The sequence below is a fragment of the Nipponia nippon genome, unplaced genomic scaffold (assembly GCF_047370975.1).
Source record: "Nipponia nippon isolate SJK-2023a ecotype South Korea unplaced genomic scaffold, ASM4737097v1 scaffold_17, whole genome shotgun sequence".
NCBI lineage: Eukaryota > Metazoa > Chordata > Aves > Pelecaniformes > Threskiornithidae > Nipponia > Nipponia nippon.
This window is the reverse complement of record NW_028262333.1, coordinates 3,856,648-3,880,947: the sequence shown is the minus strand read 5'-3', so window position 1 is coordinate 3,880,947 and position 24,300 is coordinate 3,856,648. Positions and strand designations below refer to the sequence as shown.

At 37.9% G+C, this 24,300-nt stretch overlaps 1 protein-coding gene across 2 annotated transcripts in view; it reads right to left on the bottom strand.

The window, feature by feature from the left end:
• The window catches only part of CLINT1 (clathrin interactor 1), a 54,542-nt gene that overhangs the window by 5,452 nt on the left and 24,790 nt on the right, over positions 1–24,300 (bottom strand). For both annotated transcript variants that reach the window (XM_087753694.1, XM_087753695.1), the window contains exons 2-9: positions 20,440–20,544; positions 19,689–19,785; positions 18,040–18,148; positions 16,972–17,136; positions 12,305–12,479; positions 7,007–7,250; positions 6,396–6,477; positions 1,963–2,040 (exon numbers count right to left, since the gene is read on the bottom strand). In XM_087753694.1, the coding sequence (XP_087609820.1) occupies positions 1,963–2,040; positions 6,396–6,477; positions 7,007–7,250; positions 12,305–12,479; positions 16,972–17,136; positions 18,040–18,148; positions 19,689–19,785; positions 20,440–20,544 (1,055 nt within the window). The remainder of the gene's footprint in view (positions 1–1,962; positions 2,041–6,395; positions 6,478–7,006; positions 7,251–12,304; positions 12,480–16,971; positions 17,137–18,039; positions 18,149–19,688; positions 19,786–20,439; positions 20,545–24,300) is intronic.

Genomic DNA, 24,300 nt, shown 5'->3' with positions numbered 1-24,300 from the left:
AAAAAATTAGAGCAGTTCTTTCCTGCCAAGCAAATTAAAGGTGTATTAACTAATCCATGCCCAGCACAGTTTTCCCAACACAGCAAAATAAAGGAAGAGATATAAACACGCTGACTAAAAGCTGGCTCGCAGGTTGGTTTGCTGATCAACCTCTTTGCTATTGTTTTCTCATTCTGGACTTAATCCTAGACCCTTGTGAGAACCCCTCGTCACAAACACCGCTACTGCCCAAATTAACTTCGCAAGAGATGGCCAGCCAGCTCCCTCCACTCCATGTTTGTTTGCAGCACTGTCCTGTCTGGGTACCACTGTAGGCTCCCCAAAACACTCTACCAGAAGGAATTTGATTGCTTTAGGTGGCTTCCCAGCATATTTTTTTTTTTTTCCAGTCCAATTTTAAGGGAAACGTTTTTCAGGCCGTGGCCATGCCTATGGAATAGCTAGTATGTTTGCATGCAAAATGACTGCACGTGCACTGCGCCAACCGTATGGGCACACGGCAGCTCTAATGGCATGCCACGCAACCAGGCAGGAGCAAAACCAAGCGCTGTCCCAACAAGCATTGCTAAAATCTTGGCCTTGTGATTGGCAGGGACTTGTTCAGGCCTGACTTCAGTAAGATCTAGATATCTTTTATTTAATAGGCTTCTCCTAAAAGGGAAAAAGACTGTAACAAATTGTTATTTAGCCAAGCTAAAATAAAGCGTTGGTCAGCTTCATCCCACAAATGCATATATGCAACTTCAAAAGCCATCAGCGAGGTTATAACTCTGTATGGAAGACAAAACTTGACTAAATTCCCCTCCAACGTACAAGGCCTTCCAGTAGTAACCCAGACATCACTGGAAGCTTTGGAAAGAGCCTGTCTCAGGCTCCCCTCGTTACGCCATCTGACAAGGCCAACATAATTGTGTCTCTCTAAACAATTACAACTTTTTTTTCCCCCAAAAAAATCTTAGGAGACAGGTGAGAGCTGAGGACATCTTTAGGGACTCATTTTTCTAGCACAAGTGGGCTGCTATTTTCCATTGAGCATGGTCCAATCTTTTGGTTTTGTTCAACTTACCCATTTAATTTACTGTTCTGCCCATATTATTAAAGTTCTTAAGACCGATCTGAACCCTCTGCACATGTCTGGAAACTATAAACAGCAGCCTAAAACCCTTCTAACAACTTTTCAGTTCACAGCATTATCACGAGCAAGCAAACTAGACTATCGAGCACTTCATGCAAGTCTTTTTATCCCACCAGAGCAGCTAAGTTTTTTTTTTATTATAATTAATACCTACCTGTATCTGAAAAACTTGCAAACTGTTAGTTGAAATGTTAGAAAAATGACTGCTTTTTATTGCAAAGAAAATAGTTGAATAACCTTACGTAAGCCTCTGGGAAGACCATGATGATTAATAGTCTGAATGGTCCTATCACTACAGCCAATTTTCCAATCATTTTGGAAACAAACCCCGTCATCTTGAAGCATTCATCATTGTAGAACTCCAATTAAAATAGCTCCTTGCTCACAACTGCAGAAGTGGGATGTGCTGGGCTCTTTTTTTAATTGGTTAGTGAGCACTCTTCAGCCAGCATTCAGACCCAACACTTGGTTATTTCAGGTTTTACTTTTCCACTCCAGAAGTCACATCTTATTTCAGTGCATTTCAAAATTAGAGCTATGTTTTAAGTCTTATTATATGCTTATATTCTATTATTAGATGAACAGGGATATATTTGTAACTCCTACTACCATTTTTCTGAAATAAAGTTCATGAAAAGTTTCAGGTCCAATGAGACACGTGCTGTGCCAGACAGTCGCTGTCTTCTTCCTCACTCAGTATAGCACTCGTGGTCCAGTTAAATAAACAGTTTGCCCTGGAAAGGCAAGTGACTTTCAGTAATGCCACGTGGCCCCTCTTCTCCTCTTTCTGCCCTTAAACAGCATTTTAATCTGTAAATTAATCCTACCTTGCGATGATGGGAAACTTGCTGAAGCAGCAGCTGAACTAAAATCAGCAAATCCTCCAAACGGGTCGGTTGATCCACCTAGAAACAGAAGGAAGCCAACTGCCGTTACAGGATTGTGCAAAGATCCATTGCAACAACTGCACGCGGGATTTATGAAGAAAAGCTGTTCTGTATGTGGCAAGATGGATTTATTGATTCTGCTCCCTAAGTTGGCACCGGTTTTGCTGTTCATCACCATACTATATTTATACAAGCCTGAGCAACAATAAACTGGATTATTTCCAACTGCCTTGCAGAGCTTGCAATTTTGTTTTCCTAGGGAAGAGCTAAAAGACACAAGTTTTCACCATCTCTAAAAATAAATTTAGAGAGATTTAAAAGGTTAACAAGGTTTTAACTAGTGAGGGATGCTACTAGTTTGGCGGTTTGTACAATTAAAACTTTGGAAGTATAATATATAAAAGCCAAACATTCTTACTGTAAAAAAGTTAATTTATTATGCTTACTATGAAAAATTACACGTCGCCTTATATTTAGTTTTTGTGTTACTTAAAGCATGAATGATTCTGCAATGATCTTGAATTGGGGTTTCAAGGACAGAGCTTGCATTTGTGTTCATTTTTTTATAAGTTTGCTTCCTTTCTACCGCAGGAACATTAAGTTTCCCAACCAGACATTTGTATACAGCACATAAATTATTAACTTCTGAATACAGCATAGTAACAATTTTTCACTAAAAAAAATACAGCCAAGATATAAAACCAGAAGATTTAAGAACCATAATGGAAAGCTGCCTTTTTTTTTTTTTTTAATTAAAAAAAAAACCAGTTTATAAAAAAACCCATCAAATTATCCTTGCTATTGCTTTTAAGTAGGTATTCCACTGACCTCAGAAAGCTAAGAAGTTGACCTTATTTGTTTGTCCTCAAAGATTTCACCTCCAAGCAGTCCCACCCTTAGAAGAAGCTGCAGCGGTTCAATTATTTTGCTTTTAGTGTTATGCGTACATTATATAGGTTACATCACAGCTGCTTAGCCTGCAGTGCTTAGAAACTAGCCAGGTGGGACTGGAACATCTGTGCTGCACTCAAACACCACCAGGGACAGCTTCCAACATCTGGTGCCATTTCTGAATTGTCTTATCGCTGCAAGACATTCTGCCCCATCTGCTGCTCTCAACTGGGTTAATTAAACTAGAACCATCTCCTTTTTAATAAATGGCTAGCAGTAATAAAAGGAACCATTCACTTTCTAATACATGTGTACTTGTATTTCTTTTTAATGTTATTTTACTGTAGACATTGCCAGGAAGGCGACTGTTATTCCAAGGGGAAATGTCTTTTCTTGCCAAGTGTGTAGCGTATGATATAAAGCATGAGAAGGGAATGCAAGGATGGCCTCTCTGAATTTTCAGAAATACAGCACTACTGAAATCCTTTTACCACCTTTTCAAGAGGGAGAAGATTTCACACACAGTGAAGAAATTTCTCCAACGCAAATTCTGAAGTGATCTAATAAGCATCTTGCATATGTTTATGTACAAGTTTTATACTGACTGCAACCTGAGAATGACAAAAGGTAAGATGACCCAGTGAAGTATCAAGCTAAAAAACTGTTCTGAGCATGTTTACTCTGCCTACTGCAATGAACGTTTTCCAATCATTGTTTTCATCACGTGTCCTTAGAGAGTTCAGAGCAGGTTAATGGTTTGAGGGTTTATATCAGTATGAGCAACACAGATGGCGTACTCTTGACCACCTCCTCAAAAAAAAAAAAAAAATTAATGCTCTCATGCTACACCTATTATCCCTGGGCTGTTTGACAACGCACCTAGGGATTAATTTAATTTTAACAACAGAACTAGGTTCAAACCCAAAATAACCCCTTAACATTTTCAGTCAACTTTTTCTCCACCTCTATTGCCTGTTTTCAAATGAAACAGTTCCAGGGAGGCGGCAGAGCTTAAGCTGAATGCAGTAACTCTCTAAAGAAAGGTACCACCACCTAAGATTAAAGAACCTCATCTCCAGTAACACCAAAAAATTACTTCCAGCAGGTCTAACCGCAGATTCTACGTCTTCTCAAACAGATTGCTCCTTTATGGCAACCAACCACCCTCCTCACATACAAATTGTGTTGCTTTAGTAATGCGTAACCCCCCAAGCCTCACCAACCTTCTTCCACATCTCTGCACCTGAAAATACATAGATAAGCAAATTCCGAGTTCTCTGAATTCACGTGACTTCCCTGCCAGTTCCTTCACAGGACAGATCAAAGGCTGCATTTGACCCTTTCCCGGTGTCTTGCCTGACACTGGGAATGTTCCCACACCCTGTGCTGCAAGGAACAGTGGCCATAACAAGTGACCTGCACGTGAAGGACAGTGCTAATCTTCTCAACATGAGCTATCCTCAAAGATTCCCATGCGAGATCTGTCACTACAAATGAACCCTTTCCATCTGCCTTCCCAGGTCAGCAAAGAGGTTATTTAGCAGGACCAGCTGGTAATACGCCTCTTCTCAACACCGTTTCTAAATGCTGCTTTGGAAAAAAGAAGAAAAAAGGCGAAAAGAAAAAAGCCTTACTACAGCAAAGAACCAAACTGATGAAAGATTCAAACACACCTTAATATGGAAGCTGCCATAGTTCTGTTTGAAATACGGGAAGGCTCAATTAGAGGTGCAAACATCTAGTCTCAATGTGATTTTATGTTTATACATAAAAATAAAAACATACACATATGTACATAAATTAAACCAAAAAAGGCTCTAGTCTCTTTTCCCATAAGAACCGAATAGGAAAAGTTTCAGTATTGATTTGGGGTATTCATTCTGCTCCAGGATCTTAAAATTCCATGGAACTGTGGTGACTCCAATGCACACTGAACACCTTTGTATATGAAGTTAATAAAACAGAAAATAACACAAAATAAGTTGTTCCTTAAATTTGGGGGCATTGGTGCATAAAGGACCAGATGCATGAAACGAATTTTATTTCTTAACCATTAGGAATTAACACGTTTCAGAACATACATATAAACTTTATCTATTTTCCCAAAAATAAAAGTGTGCAAAGTTTCAAAGACCTACCAGAAATAAGGAAGAAGAGATTGAGATGGATCTCAGATACTAAATCACCATTACCATTTCCCTCTCCACCAATACAGTTTTGATGTATTTTATATTCTATTAAATACTTACAGAGCTAGCATTTTGGTAGCCCAGTGATGAAAAAGTGGGCCACACAGAGTGCTCATAATACTGGCTTTGCTCATGTATTATAATAAAAATACCTAATGTGCCATATTACAGGGGTTCCCGCTACGATACGCGCAGAAGCGGCCTAACTTCAGATAGAAGTGAGTAAAAGCAGTTGGCACACGTGCATGAATGCAGCCACCTTGTCCCACGCGTGGGCCTCCAGCCACTCTGGGCTGCCATTTTTGGGTAATTTCATGTGATTTTACACTGTCTTTAAAACAGACTGGAGCTGAGTATCTGTCATCCCCGAGATACACACATACACTTCTACAAACAATGTCAATATGACCCCATATATAATAAGAGAAGTTGCTTATCTGTAATGGAGATTAGTTACATGAAAGGTTTCTATCTACGAAAAGGCACATGCTCATATTTTATTTGCTATTCAAAGTGATCTTTAAACAAAAATTCTGCCCACAGTTAACTCTCTCCCAACTGTGCCATTAGACCACAAGTGCATGGAAATCCTTTTTCTATTCCATGCTAGCCATAATCAAAACTGTTGATATTAAGAACCTGTAAGCACCATAACAAGTCTTTAAAGTTTTAGATTTTGAAAAGCAAACCACCAAACCCCTGAGCTCCTCTATCAATCCTGAAATTTAACACACTCCTAAAAAGAAACTGCATTTTGAGAGCGGAAGGGTAAGTCCATATGAAGGTTAATGGAGTTAAAATTCAACTGCACATTTAGAGACTGAAGGGACGTGTTTTACAATGAATAATTTTACTTTTAGGCAGCCTTTTCTTTTTGGTGTTAGGGTTGGGATCAACCAAGTGCCAAGACAAAATAAGGAACAAGTTTGCCATATACTTTAGATGAAAGCCTAAATGAAGATCATCCATCTCCAGCTGCCTAGCCTTGAATTGCACTATGAGAAATGCTTGAATGTGAATGGATTGCACTGGCTTTTAGAGTTAATTATAAATAACTGCATTACAAACACAGTTTCTGACAGACTGATCTGGCAGTTAATGTTTGCGCTGCTAACATTTATTAGCCCCATGCAATAGCACATACAGTACCTTGCTGCAAAAGGCTCTAAGCAGCTCTAAATTTTTTGAGTATTCATTTTTCCATTTATCTACTACTCTATCTATATAACAACAAACAAGCTCATCTTCAGATATGGTTCAAAATATGCATTAATAAAACCAAAACGTGCCTACCTGTTGAGACTGGCTGGCTAGCTCCATCAAACAACAGATCAACCAGGTCATTAGACGACTTGCTGCCAGAGGGTACAGAAGCCTGAAGAAGAAATCACACAATAGATCTCATCTCATGATGTCATCACTCAAATGACACTGAGAAGTTCTCTGGGTTTTTTGGGTGCTTTGTTTTGTTTTGGAGAGATGGTAGATTTGTCTTTGAAGCCACCAATCACTGGAACCTGGCTAAATTTCAAGTCAAATAGTGAACAGCTAGTGGCTCAGGTTTTTTTTCTGATAACTGAAGAACTTGATAACTTGTCAATAAGTGTGCAGTTTCAGAGAATCCTTCACACTTCAGGCCAAGATTTTATCTTTGGCTTCCTGAAGAGAGTAAAACATGGTAATGACTACATTTAAAACAATTCTACATCTTAAAGCAATCACAGAAAAAGGCAGTCTGTAATCAAACTGTTCCATTGCCCTTGAAAACCCCCGTTAATCATTTTTGATAAAGCAGTTCCCTTGAAAGCTGCATAACAAAAATTCTACCCTAAACTAGAAATTGTCTCAGAGGTTAGAAGAAAACTGTTTCCAAAGTCACGTATTATCGTGTTCTGCTGTCTCACCTTTGCTGTTGGCTGTGCACTATGAGCAGCAACATTCTGTTCTGGACTTGCTTTCTCCCCTGTATAATGTGCTGCTGCTCCTAAGTCAATGGTTTTTGAAGGATTTGCTGTGCGTTTGTGTCTGGTGGTGGTAGTTGCTGTAGCTTCTGTAATATGAATGTGTTTCATTGTCACAGTCTCCTCTTCATCTTTAAATTCAGCTTTGGGAGATTTACCTCTTCTTGATTTTTCCTCATCACTGTCACTAGAAACACAAAAGCAATAGAATACCATTCGTCATGGACTTCTCAGTTACTTAAGTGGACATTTGGCTTCAGCCACAAGAGTTTTGGTTACTGTAGTTCCTTGCAGCGATGGTTCGTAACAAAAACACCACTTCTTCCAAGACTTGAGAAAGGAAATGTTTTACCCTTACATAATGCAACACAGCATTGCACCTATTGTACAAAAGCGATGAAGCAAGTTATTTTGTTAAACATTAACGTTGCAAGTCCACGGCAAAGGATAATAGGAAATCGGCATTTAAATCCAGTACATTTAATTACCTTCTGACAGGAACTCCCCCACACATTATGTAACACTTCAGCAACAAAAAGTTAAGTTGGCAGGTCTGCTCAGTACTTACACCAAGAGACAGAAAGCAGTGAACCAAATACAGGTACTATCTTTCAGATTTCAAGAATTCCATTCCTATTTCAACTCATTTCCCTTTCCAGAGAAACAGGCTTTTATATCCCTGAAAATGTGTGTGGAAAAAGAATGTTTACAGAAATATGCAATGCAACAATACTATTCGTTTTCTATCAGAGAACACACATTTATTCTTAAAATGTAAAAGAACAAAGGTGTCACCATTTTAGGCAAAAAGTTTAGATGTCACGGCCTAATATTTGTTTCATCTGTTACATTTTCTATTTTTCTATTTTAAGTCTCTCACAAACAAACCAATTGCCCCCCGACCAACGGTCACGTTGCCTGTTATCATCAAGGTAAGATTTGCACATAACAGGGAAAACCGCCATAGAGAAAGCTTAAATATATAGAAACATATTTTGAAATAATAATTCCCTTGTCAACATAGTTAAAAGTGGAAGGTTTTTGTATTTTAATAATGCATTAGAATACTAGAACTGCAAAATTTAAGAAAGGCTGCCCCTTTGTCAGTGGGAACATGACAGTAACTGCACTATACTCTGGAGGGTAGCCTTTGTTTTCTGTTAACAATAGTGGGCTTTTTGGAATACATTGCACGTGTCATTTCCTCGCTGCGTATTACCTGCTCACCACTGGGGATGGCTCAATTCGTTAACATCAGTGAATAGAAATCCTCACGTCCATTTTTTTTTAATTTTTTATTTTTAAAACAAAAATATTATAGGTGCTGGCCAACCTAGCGGCTACCGGCATTTGCTTGAGCCGGCCGTACACAGACAAGAGAGCTCAAATTGCATCACCTAACCTTATCCTTCCGAGGCACTGCCACCCTGCCCTGCAACAGCAGGCCCGCTGCTCCCGTCCTGGATTTCTGCAGCCAGCCCGCCTACATGCGCAAATACATCAGAGGGGACCACTAACCACATTTTCATTTGTGACACCAGGACTTTAATACAAGCCCCCAGAGAAGACTGATCTGCACATTAGCATGGTACACGTGGTACATCCATCCTAAAAGCCTTGGAGGAGCGTGGATGATGTTGCCTTTTAGAGGCATGTTAGAAGTATTTCAGACCAGGACCATCACAACTAAGGCTCAGTCTCTTAAAACCTGCTGCAGGGTACTTCTCATCACGACGGAGTCCGCCTAGTCCACGTGCACGTTCTGTGGGTTGAGCAAGTGACTGACAACCATCAAAGTCTGGTCAATGGAGCTATTGCTACAGAACTGGTAGAGATTAATCTCACTGATGTAAGAACGGAAAAAAGTGAGTCTTTGGTGATCTACAGCAAAAGAAGTGTCTAAAAGCTTTTGAAAAAATAAATTAAACATATATGCCAGAAAGCAGGACAAATATTACAATACTCAATTTTCTATGACAACCTGTACTGCTTCCAAACTGTCTCAGGAGATTTGTTTTTTATCTTTCTTTAATGGCCACATTAACAAAAAAAAGAAAAAACATTACAGATTAATGTTCCCTTTAAGTGTGTTTACTGTGCTCAGAATAGCAAAATTGCAGTGCTTCATCTGAGAATTCAGAATGAACTTACAAATAAAAACTGTAGCTAGCATTGTACCAAATAATTAAAAAAAACCAACCCAACTTCTGCAAAGGAAGGACATGGTTGCAACTTCCAGAAACCAAAGTATGGATACACATTCTTTTTCTTTGCCTTGAGGTCTTTGTGGTATGGGGTTTTTCGAACAACATTCTTTAACGCAATAAAACAGTTTACTGATAGTTTGAGACTATCTGAATTATACCCTATTACGAAAGTAATCCTTTACATGGAAGTTGCCTTTAAACGTGACGGTTGCATCCTTTTATAGGAGTACTAAAAGTTTTGCTTCCTTTCCACTGTTACCTGCATCGACCTTTCTGAATACTGGAGAAACAAGGATTGACAGAGTTTAAGAATTCTTATGAAAGAAGTGTCATGCTTCAGAAGAACATCTGTATATCGGCAGGTAATTTAGAAAATCAAACTTGGGCATACAACGCTAGACTCAGGGCGGCAACTGGTTTATTCGCCTAAGAGCTAACAAGCACTATGAAAGAAAACCGGAGGTTTTCCCACCCCATGGGGTATTGTTTCTGGTTTTCTCTACTTCCAAGGGGATATATTACTGGAAAAAAAAAAAACCAATTCCCCCACAGCAGTACTAACATTTTTCTTCTAAAGAAAAAAAAAAACAGACTAGGCTTCTCTGGAGTTAGCTGCGTGAACTGCAGTTTCACCGAAATCCACTGTAAACTCAAGCCAGCTATGTCACAGCTTAAAGTTCTTAGTTACTTCAAGCATTTTTTTTTTCTTCTATGCAAACTACAAGCTTTGCAAGTAGAGTCAGAAATCCAGAAGTTTGGCCAAGTTCTTCTGGTGCGTATATTGGCGGTAAAGACTGTGTCATCCAAATTCCATTAACCACTGAAGACGTGTAAGTCACGTGTAGTCTTTGTGCTTTAAGACCTTTATTGGCTTTGCAGTACTGAAGTAATAATGATTTATAAAGCTATTAAGATAGACACAATAGAACATACAACAGCAGATTTGCCAGCTGAGCGAGTATCACCATTTAGTCACTTTTCCAAGGGAAATGGCAATTTAATGCAATGTTGTGATATAGCAGGAGGCTACAAATAAGCTAGCAGATTTTTGGAGGCTTCTTTTTTGGTTTTAGAAAAAAATTTCCTGAAGTGTGAAAACACAGCAATGCATGGATTTCATGCAGCATTTACAAAAGAATGTTATGTTGTTGTGAGCTTAAGTCACATGATAATTAAAATTTCATGTTTCTATTCAGTTTCAATGTTTAACTTCCTACAGAATATAGCATTCTGTTAATATAACGTAAGGTTTGTATTTACAGTATCTTTAAGTATAAATAGACAGACATTGTATAACCTTGAGTTCAATCTTCTTAGACCCTTTGATGCCTTCTGTAGAAAAAAAATCCCTTCATATCAACACTCTGATAAAATACCTTCCAAAAGGAAATTTCAGGCTGGGAGCCGAAGCAACGTTCTAGAAGCCGTACTGCTGCAATCCGGATTCCTTCTTATGGCAGGATAACCAGCAACTACCAAATTGGTTTTGCTCATGTACATCACCCCCCAAAAATCCTCCTTTTATTTTGAGTCCCAAGTTTACTACTTTCATAAATTTCAAGACAAATATCACACCTGACATTTACCAAAAAATGGAAGAAAAATAAGAAAGGGACAAGGGTTAAAAGACCAAAACAAAAATGAAAAATGTAATACTAGCCAGAGAAAGAGATCAGTGTAACTTGGGGTAGAGATATACAGTGAAGTCCTCAAAATAAGCTGCTTTTTATAAAGATTAGACTGCAGAAAGGACTGTCTAAAACACTGGAAGGTGCAAGACTTTGTATCAACACAAGCAAGAGACCAGGGGCCATTCAGAAATAAAGCAGAGGAAATAAGATTTAAAAAAGCAGCTTAGTGTACATCCTCTACGTTAAATGTGGATAGTGAGCTTTACAGACATCCTGTGACAAGTTGCTTTTGAAAGGTAAGGACAGAAAAGCAGACAGCAATATACCACTGTTAAATTTGCAATTGTTTACTTTTCTTGTGATCCCTTCTCTTTGTAGTCTACTGATAGTAAGGTCTAAGAGGGAACCTTGATGTGTGCAAAGAATACCAATTTTTATGATTTATTAATGCCTTAGCAAGAGGACCATACTGCCTTTTTCTCAGAAATGCTACCATTATAATTATTTGTTTCTGTGCAAAATTGCTTGAATTTTGTAATATATACAAGTGTGTGCGTGTGCATGTGTATTTTTATACACACGTATTAAAAATGTGTGTGAATGTATCTGAAGATATTCTTGTAAAAAATATTAATCAAATCTCAGTGCAAATTTGAATTTTAAGTTGTTTCCCAAAAGGGAATTAATTCAATATACTTGAGCACTTTCTCCACAGCAATTTCAGATTCTGTTAAGTACGAATTTGATCTCCAGATAATAAAATTCAATGCCCCTGTTGAAGTGTGATGTATTTAAAGTTCTTTCTGCAGGCAAGAAGCAGGGTAGGGTTTTTTTTTCTTATTGGAAAAATTTAATGGCCAGATGTAAAATACAACAACAATTTTCTTGAGAAGGTTCAACTGAAATAGAATTATTTTTTTTTTTTTTAAATACTGGAATAAGTCACCTGCAGTCTGTTCTTCCTGACATCAGCTCAAAGAAGCAGCACTGCGTCAAGGCAGGTCTAAGCAATTTTACATCTCCTCCTTCTTTGGTACTTCAGCATTCAGAGTAACTAGCATTAAATGGCAGCCTCCAGTACACCGGCGCAAGGAAGACCACTGAATTGCTGAGACAAGGAAAAGCTTAGGAAATCTCAGCCAAATTCCCTGCTTTGCTAGCAGCTATCTAAGCTAGGGGCAGCAACGGAAGGCACCCAAGAGCAGTTAACCATTGGCAGAGCTAGATTCTTCCCCAAGACCAGTAAGAGCTGTGTAAGAAGTCCAGGAAGCAGGTATTGAACCCAAACGTGCCTCCATACAGACAAAAAAATGGCAGAGTGTCGTAACTAATAATCAGCAATGTCAAAGAGCTTTATAATAGCAATTTCACAGAATAAATTTGTGTTACAATAACTCTAGTACCTGCACCTCTCTGGAGAGTCTTCTCTATCTTTCCTTCGGAACTTGCTGATGGTATCATCAATCGTGCTTCCAATTTTGTCGCTTAGCTCACCTAACTTATCGCTGAATGGAAAAGCTGGTTTTTTATCCCATTCTTCATCCCATTTTGACTTGGGCTCAGGATCGTATCTTTCACCTGTGTAAGGCATTAAGATAAGAAATACTAAAGATAACAGGAAAAAAAAAATAAACGCCTGTGGTCTTTTTGGAATCACTCTCAAGCCCCCCTGCCCTACATACATAAACCTTACAAGTTTTCAAAGCAAACCGAAAGCTCCCACAGTGCTGAATCAACACTATTACAGCAAGGCACAGCACGTAACGCCAATCATTAAGTGGCAGGACTGCAGATTCAAAGACTTTTGTTTATGACAATGACAAAATCTTAATGCGCTGCACAGCACAGCACATCAGGACGCTGTTGGACTCCGCTGGAGAAGCACAAGAGGCACAATCAGTCCTGGCTGCATAAGCAGCTTATCAGAAATGGGATATGCCAGTTTTGTAAGTCACTCAGAATCATAGAATCGTCAAGGTTGGAAAAGACCCTGAAGATCATCGAGTCCATCCGTTAACCTAGCCCTGCCAAGTCCATCTATACCATGTCCTCGAGCACCACATCTACCCGTCTTTTAAATACCTCCAGGGATGGAGACTCAACCACTTCCCTGGGCAGCCTGTTCCAATGCTTGACCACCCTTTTGGTGAAGAAGTTTTTCCTGATATCTAACCTAAACCTCCCCTGGCGTAGCTTGAGGCCGTTTCCTCTCGTCCTATCACTCGTTACTAGGGAGAAGAGACCAACCCCCACCTCGCTACAACCTCCTTTCAGGCAGTTGTAGAGAGCAATAAGGTCTCCCCTCAGCCTCCTCTTCTCCAGACTAAACAACCCCAGCTCCCTCAGCCGCTCCTCATAAGACTAGGGCTCTAGACCCTTCACCGACTTCATTGCCCTCCTCTGGACACGCTCCAGCATGATATTCCATCCTTGGCCAAGCTGTGTGCTCAGAGGTAAATCAATGGTTTTTTTATACATTGACATTCATGAACACATAAAACCGTAGTACCAAAATACTGAAAGACACAAGTGTGCAATGCATGATAACCTTCTGTTCCTTCTTTTCCACACTCGGCGATTAAAAAAAACCTTTTAAAGAGATGAAAAAAGAAGAGGCAGTAAAGCAACTCACCTTTTCAGCAGCCACTGAGTACCTGAACATCTTTACTAAATACTAGTATCAAGAAATCAAAACTTTTTTTTTCCCCCTAGTCAAGTATTCAAGACCTTCATACTGGTATCTTAGCTTACAAACAGCTGACAGTTTTACTTGAAATAAGTACGTTTGCTGTACAATCTCATTAAGAAAGTTCAAAAAACTTAAGTCTGGGTTTATTTATACACACCCAGCCAACATGAGTTTAATTTAAAAGAAAAACCGACACTTACATTTTAACAAAGACTTAACTATCAGAAGCACAGCACGCTTTACTAACTTGTGATCTTGTATCAGACCTTCTGCTGAAAATATAGGTATATAAAACACCTCAATATAGCTCAGTTTCTAGACAAGACTTTTACACAAACATTTCATATTTTGGGTCATCACACACATGAAACAAGGCATTTTTTGGTACTGTTGAAAAATGTGAAAAACTAGTTAAATTTTTTTACTTAAGCCGAGTAAAATTGAGTAGCAGAAAGGAAGAATGGTGAAAAATTCATTACTTCCAGTTACATACAAATTATATTGTAGCTCAGGTAATGTTCAAGATGTATTCAATTAAGCCATTTTTAATAAAAAGAAAACGAGGGATTCCAGCACTACAAGGTGCAAAATTTGAGTTATATCTGTCCGATAATATCATATACCAGAGGATGTGTTTTCTTATTGAAGAGATAAGTGCAAGTCTCCAATGATATTTGTTTAGATCCACAAAGGATAGACAAAGTTTTTCAAAGTAGAGAACCTGTCATAAATCAGCAAGACAGTGAGATCTTTATCACCGAAAAAGGAGAAATTGCTAAGAAACGTCCTACTGTTAAATTTTGCAGGAGAATGAAATGGCCTTATTTCAGTTTATGTCAGACTCTCAAGCATTTTAACGTCGATTCCATTAGAAGGTTTCCTTGTGCGACAGGAATTTTAAAATAAATAACACACACACCCCCGAGAGCTTGGTATTTTCAGGACAAAAAGAACTAAGGAAAACTCTGAAAATGCATTTTATATTTAAATAACTAATAACTAGAATCTTTTAGGCTAGGAGTCTGATCTGGGATAAAGTTTGTTTGGTGCTGCTAGAAAGATTTTTTTTTTTTTTTTACTTTACTCAGCAAATGAAGGGATAATTAAAAATTCTGCACCATAAAAATGAAACAGAAGACAAAGGAAATAGTCCTTTAAGTTAAAAAACTTGAATGATAACTGAAGAGCATATGGAGAAAGACTTCTACCCAGCATACAGGGATAGATCACGACTCTGTACAGAGCAAGTCAAAAGATACGCTCGGTGAAAGAACAGAGGGACAGGTACTTTAAGCACAAATGCAGTGACTCATAAGTATTTCCTAAGTAGAGAATCACCAGAATTCCAAGCAGGTAGCAAGAGCCTAAAAGAATATAATAAACCAACTACATTTTTCAACTACACTGCATGTGAGGAAAAGGGAGAACAGAGGAACACAGAGGAGTAACCTGTCAAAACCAAAAGAGAGCAAATCTAAGTTTAAGGCTCACAGTGAAGAAGAGTAAAAAACATACATAGCACCAGAGAGGGACAGGTGAAGTTTAAGTCCTGCACAGTTACTACTCAGATCTTACACCAAACCTTCTCTCAAAGAAGTCACTGACTCCAGCAAACCAGAGCCTTGTGCCACTGTGACTTGGGGACTCATCCCCTAATAAAAGCAGCCAAGGATTTACTCAGGCCAAAGGAAACACACATAAACATCTCAAGACTGACAGCTGGATCATGGCCGGCACGCTGGGATACCTCAGGCTTAAAAGCCAGTTCACGCTCAGATCCCTGCTACACATTATGGCAGGGACTGGGGAGCAAGGAGGAAGGAAAACATCCTACTGGTCGTGTGCCTTTCTCTAACCAAGGCTGTCAGAGAAAACCGCGTCCTCCCTCAACGAAGACAAGCCGATGGCATTACATCCTCTAAGGCCAGGATCTTACAAACACACTGTGCTGAAGATGCAAATAGTCTGACAGAACTCATTGCGCACATGAAGAACATCAGTCGCCTCAGCAAAACGGGTGAATTTTTTTCCAGAAGCAAGGGTCCATCAGACTACCTGGCAACAGCATTCAGATGAGTTTTTTTACTGTGTGTTTTTTTGTTTGTTTGTTTGTTTTGTGTGTATATGTTTTTAAATAAAGGACCTTAGTAATGATGTCCTAGTGCAAGTACCAGACCCAAGCTGGATATAGGACTGGCACCCTGTGCAATGATGGCCGAGATTTGTGATGGCTGGATGCTTTAATTTTCAGAATTTTCATTTTTGAAAATCTGATGGCAGGTTTTCTCATTTTTTTATGAGGGAGCAGATGACCAAGTGAACTTTCACACACATCTTTTTAAAATATATAGTATACACATTTTAAATATATTATATATATATATATATATATTATTTTTTAAAAGATAAGCTTAGAATTTCCTTTCTGGTGTTAACTATGACATCTTCACTGGCAACTGCAATTCCCTAGGATTTAGGGATGAGCACTGGTACACCAAATTTCCAGCCTGCATACGGGTCTGCTGTGCCGTGCAACCAACATCCAGCTGCAAGCTTAGCATGTCTACACAAAGTAAATCTGGTATGACCCCTGGGAGCCCTCCTTCAAAAGGCACATGGGACCTAGAGCACTAATCAAACAAGATTTTAAAAAACACACAAACTGAGACAGTAACAACTGTATTGGTAAGCTCCCGACATACAAACTCCATCACTTACAAGGTACTTAGTGCATACATTCAAAGTCGGATCTGAGAGACATCAGAATCCATACAGATAATGCACGGATATCTTTCAAGTGTCCAAACGATATTATTTGGGAAACCAAGAAGTTTAATGGCATATAATATCTACATGGTTTCACCCACACAGTATTACTGCCCTAAAAGCCCTAACCCAAATTAACCACTGGTTCTAAAGGAGGTTGGCAGGAGTAGGTGAAGCAATTCTTGTGCTGTGGTGGGTGGAAAGTATCATCACTTTTTTTTTTTATTAAAGGCTAAGAAATTCTGACTTACAAGGGTATTTATTTATCTACTTCTGCTACAGCAGCATTCATTTCACAATGAGACTCTGCCCATGGATAAAAACAAGACAGGTAAGTTTTGGCTAAGCCAATGCATTAATGTCATCGTGTAAGTTTCTAGTTAGTTTACTAGCTAAAAAAGATTAACTTAAAGATTCTTGAAGTAAGTAATTTAAGTTTGTATCTGAGGGAAAATGTGCAAGATTTCTTTTAAAATAGTAACACTGGCAGTTAAAGAAATACAAAGAAAAAGCATCTAAAGGAGCATCTTAGAAATTCCTTAAATTATCTGTGTTATCTAAGCCAAGTTAAAAGTCGAGATAGTCAATCCTTGACCAAGAAAGCCTAGTACTCACTGTATCTGAACCCTCCAACACTGTCCGAAGAAACCCCAATGTATTTGTCTTTGTTCTTCTTTGCTTTCTTCCTCTCTTCCCGAAGCCGATCATCATCTTGAGCAAATTCAACCATTTCTTTTACCTTCTGGCGTATGTTTATACCTTGGTCTTTGCCATTTTCATCTGTACAAGTAATGCAGGATAGAGACGATGGATGGAAGAAGGGGGAAAAGGGAAGAAAAAATAAATCAAAGGCAGCAATACTGAACATGAAACTGATAAGAAAATTTAAATTATGAACACAGCAGTCAGAGAAAGATCTTATGACTACTAAGGTCCACTGCATTTGTTTAAAAGGGACCAGATATTTTGTTTCAACATAAATCTTCATCCTTAGGAAAACGACAGTTTTCACTGAATGGTGTATTTAGAAACATCTAACTGCTGCTGAAACATTGAAAAGATTAACAAAGACTGAGACAGAAATTATTATGTTCTCCATTTGGACAATTTTAACCCTTCAAAATAGAACCCCTCTTCCTCAGTCTTTTTAGTATAGTTTTTGCAAGTTTAATTGCAAGAACTCAGTCTTATTGCAAAACTGAATTTTTGAAAAATTGCTTTCAGTTGGGATGTACTACAAGCTAAATGTGCTCCTTTCCCAGCCTTTTTCACATTCAAAACACACACTGGCCTTGCTGCCTTTGCACTGTAAATATTATTTGGTGGGAGGAAAAAACCTCAGCTTCAAACAGATGTGTGTGTTTTGGAGCTCTAACCTTTTCTTCCCATATGATTAAAGCTATTCCTTTACGGACACCGCAGGGGACCAGTCTCTAGTGCATATTTTAATATAAACCCGAACACTCATGTTGTGTTGGTTCTGTTGTTATTAGCCAGTCTTTTCTGCAAGTTCTTGTCTTCACTAATTAATACTCTAGGGTCCCACGTCTTGGATTCTGCACTCTTCACACAACTGGCAACAGTCACATTCTAATTAGACTGGGGAAGCTTCTAAGCTGGTTCAGGTGACTGACAACTCCAACTACTGTTTTAATTTGCTTATAAGATTTTTCTATTGCTCACCTACAAAGTGGTAATTTTCCAGGGATCGCAAATCATAAATGTGTTCTCTGGCACTTGTAACAACACGCTCTGATCCATTCCTTATGAGGTAAGCTAGGAGCAGCAAAGACTATAAAAATACAAAGCACCTTATGATTGCATGAACAAAAGCTCTATCTTTTTTTTTTCTTTTTTTTTTTTAAAGAAAGCAACAGAAAACCAAACCTATCCCCTTCCCCAAATTAGTAAGTAGTAAGATTTTCCCCTTTTAAATAAATGCTTAGTATATGGGTTCACATAGAAAAAGCACAACGTTTTCCCCACATGCACCTTTTAGTCTTTAGAATATCAAAACTCTATTTGTGAATTTCTAATTTATTATTACTACATCACAAGTAGTTATCTTCATCAGCTACTGCTTATTTTAAATGATAGCACTAGCAATTTAAGAGAAAAAGTTAACTCTGCTAAATGAAGCATTTTCTTTTGCCTCTTTTGTTCACAATTTTCCAATGGTTTCCACTGAAAAGCAACTCCTACAGAAATGTAAGCCACCTTCTGCAGGATGCAATGGATATACAAAACTGCATTTCAGGACAATTTTAAGTAAGCAACAAAACAAATGAAGTTTAAATAGTACTTTTATTGCAATTTTTTATGTTGAAGATTTCTATCTAGAAAAAAAAAATTAATGCACTTTCTCCAAAGTAGTGCCTTTATCAGCTAAAACTATCATTATATTTCAACCTATCCAAACCTGGTAAGCAATTCCAAGCAGTCTTTATAACATTAAGTAGTTATGTGTGATAGCATTAAATATTAATTTATATTATACTTCAGGGAAAACAATTACTATGAATACAAAACATCAAGCACCTGTGAAAAGCACAAACCATGCCTTAGAATTAATTCTGTCTTGTTACAACCCTGGCATCAAGAAAAACAAAATATAAGCTAGTCTAATTCATCAATTCTAAAAAATGAGGTTATATTTGCATAATTCAGTGAACATTGAACACCACTTTAAGTGCAGCATGATATAATCTTAAGCAAAAAGTTTCTGTACCATGCTAATTAGCCAGAGACAAGAAAAATGCAAATGATTCCGTTCTTTTTCCAAAATGCAAGTAGGACATAAAAGCCTCATATGATAAGATCTGCAAGAAAATTTGGTCCACTCAAAGCTAAACTAAAATTTTTAGAGAATTATGAATTGGCAGAAAATTAAGATTAGTTCCCATTTTACTTCAGGTATTCTTGAATTCCTTCAAAAACATTTTCTTGATAGCACAATAACTTACGATCTACTTCTCACGGAGCACTGTAACAGCTCCTTTGGGTAGATTCAAAATGTGAATGCTACTCCAATACTTGAATATCAGCAAAATGTAATTGCTCTGTTATGTTCGTTAACCAGCATCTTAGACACACTTCTAAAACCAGAAATTTTGTTTTTTTTCATATACAGCATTTGAAAGACATCTTTGACTTCAGCAGCAGACTTATAAAAGACTATAGTTAGGAAAGAAATTGCAGGTTGCTAGTGGAGTAAGTGATATAGCAGTATCTAAACAAGACACTACATCAGGACACCACACTAGCAACAAGCATTAAGTCCGTCGTAGGCGAACACAGAGTCTTGAATCCTTCCAGTTCATATACATACACACCTTATAAACTCTCCTCCAGTTCTTTTTATTGTCTTTCAGCATTCGAGTCCAAAGCATGTTCATAAGTTCTGGAAACTGTTCATACATAAACGTAGCTCTAAAGAATTAGACAAAAGGAGTCAAGAAATTTTATTCTCTGTGGTTTGCCACAGTAGCTTGTTAAGACTGTGGGCTGACAGTAGATGGCAGGATTGATCTAAGCCCATTCACATTTGATGACATTACAAGGGAAAAAGATATCCCTGTTTAAGAAACTCATCTAGAAGTAATTTACATACCAGTACTACAAAAGAAAAAAAGTAATTCTAAATCTGAGGCAGTAAAAGAACCTTCAGTAATTTATAAAGAAGATAACGTTTAACATGAATACCCTAATAACCACTGCAACTAGTCAAACATGCAACTTCCAAACTCATTTTAACAAAGTTCAAAGAAGAATTTGACGTTTTGCTCTATTTGGAAAAGCCACAAGAAAGCAGCTTGAAATTGAATACTCAAAAAAGTCAGATATATTGAAAGAATTATGAGGCTACAGAAAAAAAATCAAGAATTTCAAAAGTACCTTGACTTCATTTTTTGTTTGACAGTTTTCAATACATAAGATTATGCATTAAAAAAATAAGACTTGATTTACAGCAACTTCCCAGCATTATCAGTCAGCATACCACAGAGTTGATTTAGCAGCAAATTTCACATTCCCATATAAAATGCACCTTTCTTTTCTTCATCACTGAGCCAAATTATCACTTACTTGGCAATCTCTCCCATGAGTTGCCCCGAAGGTCCCCATGGATCATCATTGGTTGCTTCTCGAACCTTAGACTCTATTTCTGAATAATTCATAACCACATTGGTGCTGCAAAGGAAAAAAAAATTAACACACATGAAGATTAGCATCAAAACTGAGAAACACATGAAAACTTAATAATGACACTACTGCGTATCTCACTTAATGAGATACCTCTACAGGGTGGGAAAGAAAACATCTTTAGTGCAGAAGTTACCCTGAGGACACTATACAACACATTTAAGTTATCTTTAAGAAGGTTTTACTATTCTATTAATCTTCAAGAATACAGATGAGAAAATAGGGATTACATTATAGCTGGATTCAGTCCAGTAAGAATGGCTTTTGGTCAAATTAAAATCCAAACCAAACCACTAAGGTCAAAGCTGATAGCTTCCCCAACTAGACATGGTTTGCTTACAGGTTTGTATGGTGTACAGTTATTTGCAAGAAGCTTTATAACTCAATCAGAAGAAGATTTTTTTTTTTTTAATGATGAGCACTACAAGAGAAACTCAAGAATATCTGTATCAAACAGGTTTTAGTTTAAAAAAAAAAAAATCACACAGAAGACTGAAGTAAGGGAGATAAGATTCACTAGGAAGGCTGTTTCCTAGCTTGAATTTACTTAATAAGGGAAAACAGTAAAAGAAGAAAAGCTGCAGAGCACTCTGTATTACAATTAAAACAATGCAAATACTGTAAGGAGCTCAGGCTGTCTCTATGAGAGTTCACAGAAAAACATAACTTAGAAAAAGGAAGCAATTTTTCCATATCAGTTATATTAAAGTAGTCAATATGTGATTTTTTTTTTTTAAATGAATCTCTCAAACTGGTAACATTCAACTATAAGCCCAGCAACCTTCTCTGTGCCCCTAAAAGCATCCAGATACATTTGATAACACAATGATTTTTCCTTATATTTTAAGGTGAGCAAGCAGGCCCAAATCATCATTTATACAGAGAATGTTTGAAAAGCAGCTCCCTAGTTACGGAGCAATATAGCACACAACAGTAATGAAACATCAGCAAATGGAAACCTGGGGGCCTCGGCCTTCCCTACATACTTTGCGATGTATTTGAAGCAACTTAGAAATTACATGTTTACACCTATTGTATCAGAAGTTTGAAAATTTACTTAACTGTTAACAGTACCTCATACAACTGGTTTCAGAAGCCAAAACAACCCCTGTAAGATGACTGCATTCAACATACAAACCATGCTGTACAGCCAAATCGATTAAACTGTAGGAGAGATGTAATGATCTTACAGTACAATGTGGAGAAGGTGTTTGCTGCTTAAAAACCTCCTCTGAACCCGAAAGGACTAGAAGAAAAATCAAGATGCTTAATAGTCATCCCTCTGGCCATGCAGGAGTTGGCACAAAGCAACGTTCAAGCAAGGCCTGTTCCATTTTATTTGGCATAAGAATAGCAAAGATCTTGAAACTGGGAGTTATAAACAGCAGAAACAAGAATGAGATCTAAAGTCTGAAAGGGGACACAGAAGGTAATTGTTAAAACAGAATAAAATTCCTGGACTTAATCTTGGATTCTCAGCATGAGAATTCCTGCTGTCAGATTCTGATGTACGATTTTATTCAACTTTGTGTCTAAGGAGAGCATAAGCTACACGACTGAATAAATAATAAGCAAGCTAACAGAACCTATCTATATAAAAAAAGCATGGAGGAACACAGCAGTAGCTAGGAACAACAGCAATTAAGGTTTTTACAAATTCGTTTATGCTAAATGCACCTCAAGCTTCTGTTTCTGACATTTTCTTTACCATACATACAAACGTAAACTAATACCATCTTTATGTCCCATATGCATGGGACATTAAAAAAAAACCCCAAGCCCCAAGCCCACAGCTACGGGCTTCAGCGCTTTGCGGCTTTCGGCACACACTGGTGCCCTTGTCCGGAGCAAGGAAAGGCAGGGAGCGGAATGGAAAGGTTCTGTTTGTTTTTATAACCCCTCCTCAAGCGCTTGTTTGAGAGACTTGACGGGGAGGCTGGGGGGGAAGCATAAAATGAAGCATTTCCTTCATTTCTTAGAGCAAAGAATTTAAGATTGGAAAAATGCTTGAAAAGATGCAAACTGACCGTAAAAAAAAAAATAAAAAATGCCAGCATTACCTATGGAAGAACTCAAAGCGCACAGCTAAAGCGGCATCGGGGTTGGAAGGGGGAAATGGAAGGAAAACAAGGGCAATTAAGTAATGCCAAAAGAAAGAAGAAGGTGCAGTTAAACCCCTCTGGGTACAGAAACACGCTCTGTTTCTAAAACCCTCCTGCAGTAAAGTTACTGTTCTCAGCAACTAGGAGAAAGCTCTTTTATAAATGCCAAGATGAGATCTAATAGGCACAAAGCATTCCAAAACAAAGTATCTTTAAGCCACATTTAATTCAGCAACAAATGTAAACTTCAAGGAAAAAAAAAAAAAAAACCAACAACTGTTGTATAGTTTGGCATCATTCCAGGTCACTTAAAAATAACCATTTCTAAAAAGGTGGAAATAGAGTTTTATTCTTCCTTTCCCATGTTTTCTATGGCCCTCATTCCATGCCCTACCCATGATTCCTGTGACCTTTGCAACAAAAAAAAATAATTTACGTCCAGATGTGAAGGGAAAAAGTGACTAGCTTGATTGCCAAGACTTCCTGTGATTGATATAAATTTAATATCCGAGGACACTTTCAGACACCAGGGGGGGCTCTCTGATTAGTTTATACTGGGCAGCTTCCAGGGAATTGTGCTGGATTGCACGGACGCAGTCTGCTTGGCAAACAAATGGACATACAACAGTCAAGACTGACAGAAAGTATCTTCGCAGTCAGTGTTTAAAACACCCTATTATGTGTGAGACTGCATTTGGATTTACCCCAAATCATTAACTGAAACCCTGCACAACTGGAATCTTGCGACAAGCCCATTTACAGAAACTTCTGACACGGACAAAGACATTAAACACCCGAAGCACATTTTGAAAGTTACATCCAAACTAAAGGCACACCAAATAAATACATAAATGGGTTGACATTAACATTACAAACTGTTGCATTCTTTTCTGTTTGTGTCTTGCATTTCTTTTCAGTCTATTAAATCATAGACTAGTGTCAACAGATGATTTTTAGTCTTTATTGTCCCCCTTAAAAATTATTTCAGTGTTGTTTCTTTTAAAAAGAACGAACTGTTCAGAAAAGCCAAGAGAGGGCACTGTCACATCTCTGTGAAACAATAAGCGCAGTGACGGTGAGCGAAATGCTAGCTTTTAATTTCTTGCAAGAGAACGCTCAGCGTTAAATGTTTGCATCTACAATTTATAGCAACACTGAATGCGCAGCTCAAGTCTGAGACTAAATTCCTCCACGTGAATAAATGGACATTGCTAGTGAAAAGCCAGTGGGTAATAGCTATAAATATCTGATCACCTCCGACTGCAGCAGCCAATAACATACACTTCCTCTTAAAATATATATATATATATATAGTTAAAAGTTTTGCATGCATTTCATAAACTACATTTTAACATATTTTGAAACTGAATAGATGTACCATAGATGAAATACCCCAAAAATACTACTTTGTCCACAATTGTGGCTGCATTTTTCAAAGAAAAATCTTACAAAGGATTCAACCAATTGTAAATAGCTTCAAATTTTGTTCTAAGTTACATTTTGAGATTTGTAGATTGAGATAAAGCTGTCATCTGGATCCAGGTGCTGTATCCTCTAGTGTGCTAAAACCCCAGAAAATAAGCAAGAGGGGGAGAGGAGAGGTATGAGAGGGGTGAGAAGAAGTATTGCACATACCTCAAAT